Raw genomic sequence first — 2,551 nt, 5'->3', positions numbered from 1 at the left:
ATGTATGTATGTATGTATGTATGTATGTATGTATGTATATATATATATATATATATATATATATACATACATGATCCAGGTCTGGTACTGCGATACTCTGGTGTAGACTCCTGGAAAATTCGGCTCAGCACAACCTTCCCCAAAACTGACGATTCCCGCCTGAATCCAGCGACCGTTCTGCTTGCTCACCGTTGGACCTCCTGAATCCTCCTTTGAGAGCAAAGCTGAGGAGAGGAAACTGTAGAAGGTGAAAATGTGCCAAACACAGGAAACAGCGATCACCTGACAGGAGTCCTTTCCTCCTGTACGTAGCCCGGCACAGATCATGTTGTCAGTGATGTTTCCCACTCCATAGTCACAGTTACACTGTCTGTTTCCTACAACAGGAACCTCCACCTCCATGAGGTTTTGTGGAGAAGGAAGGGACACTGAAGGGGTAAAATAAATATATCAGTTTGTAATAAATGATGTGAGTGATTAAATACACCTTCAAGCAAAATGATGGCTCCACCAAATGTAAAGTGCAGTCATGTGTGCAAAGATGGAGACATGTGTTTGTCTGCTGGGTTTATAGCTCCCTGCAGAACACAGTCGCCTGGTTAACTTGTGTAGTGTAATGACCTCACTTCACCTCATTGTTTTAGAAGAAGCACAACAGCTGCTGGTTTTAAACGTGCTAAAAAAATAAACGTAACTTCACACAGACATTAGATGGATGTCAACATGTAGTACTGTCTAATACCACTTGGGGGCAGTGTCAGCTACACAGAAAGTATACTTTCTTTCAACCAGGGATCTTTGTGACTCGGTGCAGATTCAGCACTTCCAGACTGGTTAATTCACATAATGATTCTTTCTTGTTTTGAACTCTCGACAGATTTAACCTCATGGAAACATTTTATTGCTCTAAATATTTCTGAGACAGCACACTTGTTTCCTGCATTATAGTCAAATTTCTCTGAAACAGTCAGATGTCTTTATGACCTCCACTCCCTATATCGGCCCAGCCGGTGACCCAGCTGTTAACACCGCTGTAGAAGGTGCTGCTTGAAGCTGCCAGGCAGACGGGAGAAACGTAGTTGGTGAAAGCCGCCGGTGAGGAGAGCTGCAGGAGGCAGATGTCGTTGTCATTGGTATCAGAGTTGTAGTTTGGATGGATGATGATCTGTGTCACTGTCTTAGACGCTGACGGCCCAGATTCACAGTCAGGCCACTCAGTTTGGTGCTGAGATCATCATGAGACACAAACAGTACACAGTTATTCTGATTGTTATCAACATGAAACGATATAATGTTCGACTTCCTGTTTACCACATTTTTTAAAGCCTGTTCAAATCAAATCACTTTTATTGTCACATCACATGTGCAGGTACAGCACATTGGTACAGCACATGTGAGTGAAATTCTTGTGTGCGAGCTTCACAAGCAACAGAGTTGTGCAAAATACAAGAATGGCTACATCTGAAACTAATAAATATATGTACAATATATAATAGTATATGCATACTACCATGTGGTGCAGCTGATGGTCAGTAGGTCCAGGCGTTCAAACACTAAATATGCCAAGCTAGTAAACTGTGCGATGCAGTAAGAACAGTGTGTCAGAGAAATGGCTCTGATGTAGAGGAATCCACAGATTTGTTGTCTCGTTTCCCCAGAAACTTTGAAAATGCAAATATCCCAAACTTTCTCTGTCGTCTGAAGTAATCTGAAGATGGATGATATCCACTGATGTTCCCACTGTCACATGCATACAAGCTAACACTGTCCCCTGAGGCGGTTACTCTTTCCCAGCTGTTTGAAGACTACATGCTTTTGTTTTTGGTTGCTGAAGGTCAAAGGTTAAACATGTCACCTACATCTGTAACTTTACCCAGTCGTCCAATCACTGTGGACGAGGGGCGGAACAAACACTATATTGACTCTGGGGCAGTTTCACTGAAATGCTCTTCTGTATCTTCAGGCAAAACCAGACTGGGTTAACAACTCCAGTGTGTTTAACTGGGAGCGCAGCAGACGGACCTGGGCAGGAACGCCCTGACGTCCACTAGCCTTTCACTCGGTTTGGCTATTCTTCACAAAGCAGGTCTTTCGACAGCATCTTATACACAGTTGGATGGAGAGACTAATTTTTCAAGGCAGGAAATATTACAGGTTGGTAGCCTGAAGATATTCAACCTCAGGAGAAAACAGCAGTTGCAGAGGACATGTTATAGTTCTGTTAAGAAGGCAACATAGCTTCCACATGTTCAGACTGGAGGTGGATAACAGAGAATAAGCTTTAGTGCCACCAGTGCAGTACAAAACCCTTGAACTGCCCCGAGCAGAAACTACGTCACGGTGCACACGCTGAACTAGGATTTCAATTTAGGGAGTGAGCTGCTGCACCGAAACAATTCAATTCAATTCTTTATTTATTTGTCACATGTAGTTATAACTAGTACAACACACAGTGAAATGTTTTTTCCGGCTAAAAAGTACTCCCCCCCCCCGACTGTGCATCTTACTAAACTTATAATAAAAAATATCGATATAAAAGTATAAAAATGTA

General features: G+C 42.5%; 1 protein-coding gene across 1 annotated transcript in view; it reads right to left on the bottom strand.

Annotated features, from left to right (window-relative positions):
• The window catches only part of LOC106455983 (tryptase-like), a 3,064-nt gene extending 1,551 nt beyond the window's left edge, over positions 1-1,513 (bottom strand). Inside the window, exons 1-4 of the mRNA XM_013907967.1 lie at positions 1,508-1,513; positions 985-1,225; positions 283-428; positions 71-210 (exon numbers count right to left, since the gene is read on the bottom strand). Coding sequence (XP_013763421.1) covers positions 71-210; positions 283-428; positions 985-1,225; positions 1,508-1,513 — 533 coding nt within the window. The remainder of the gene's footprint in view (positions 1-70; positions 211-282; positions 429-984; positions 1,226-1,507) is intronic.
• Between the last annotated feature and the right edge of the window lie 1,038 nt (positions 1,514-2,551).

Source organism: Pundamilia nyererei, unplaced genomic scaffold (assembly GCF_000239375.1).
Source record: "Pundamilia nyererei isolate P.nyererei 1_Seehausen unplaced genomic scaffold, PunNye1.0 scaffold00669, whole genome shotgun sequence".
Classification (NCBI taxonomy): Eukaryota; Metazoa; Chordata; class Actinopteri; order Cichliformes; family Cichlidae; genus Pundamilia; species Pundamilia nyererei.
Note: the sequence above shows the minus strand (reverse complement) of the source record. Positions and strands in the feature narration are given on the sequence as shown.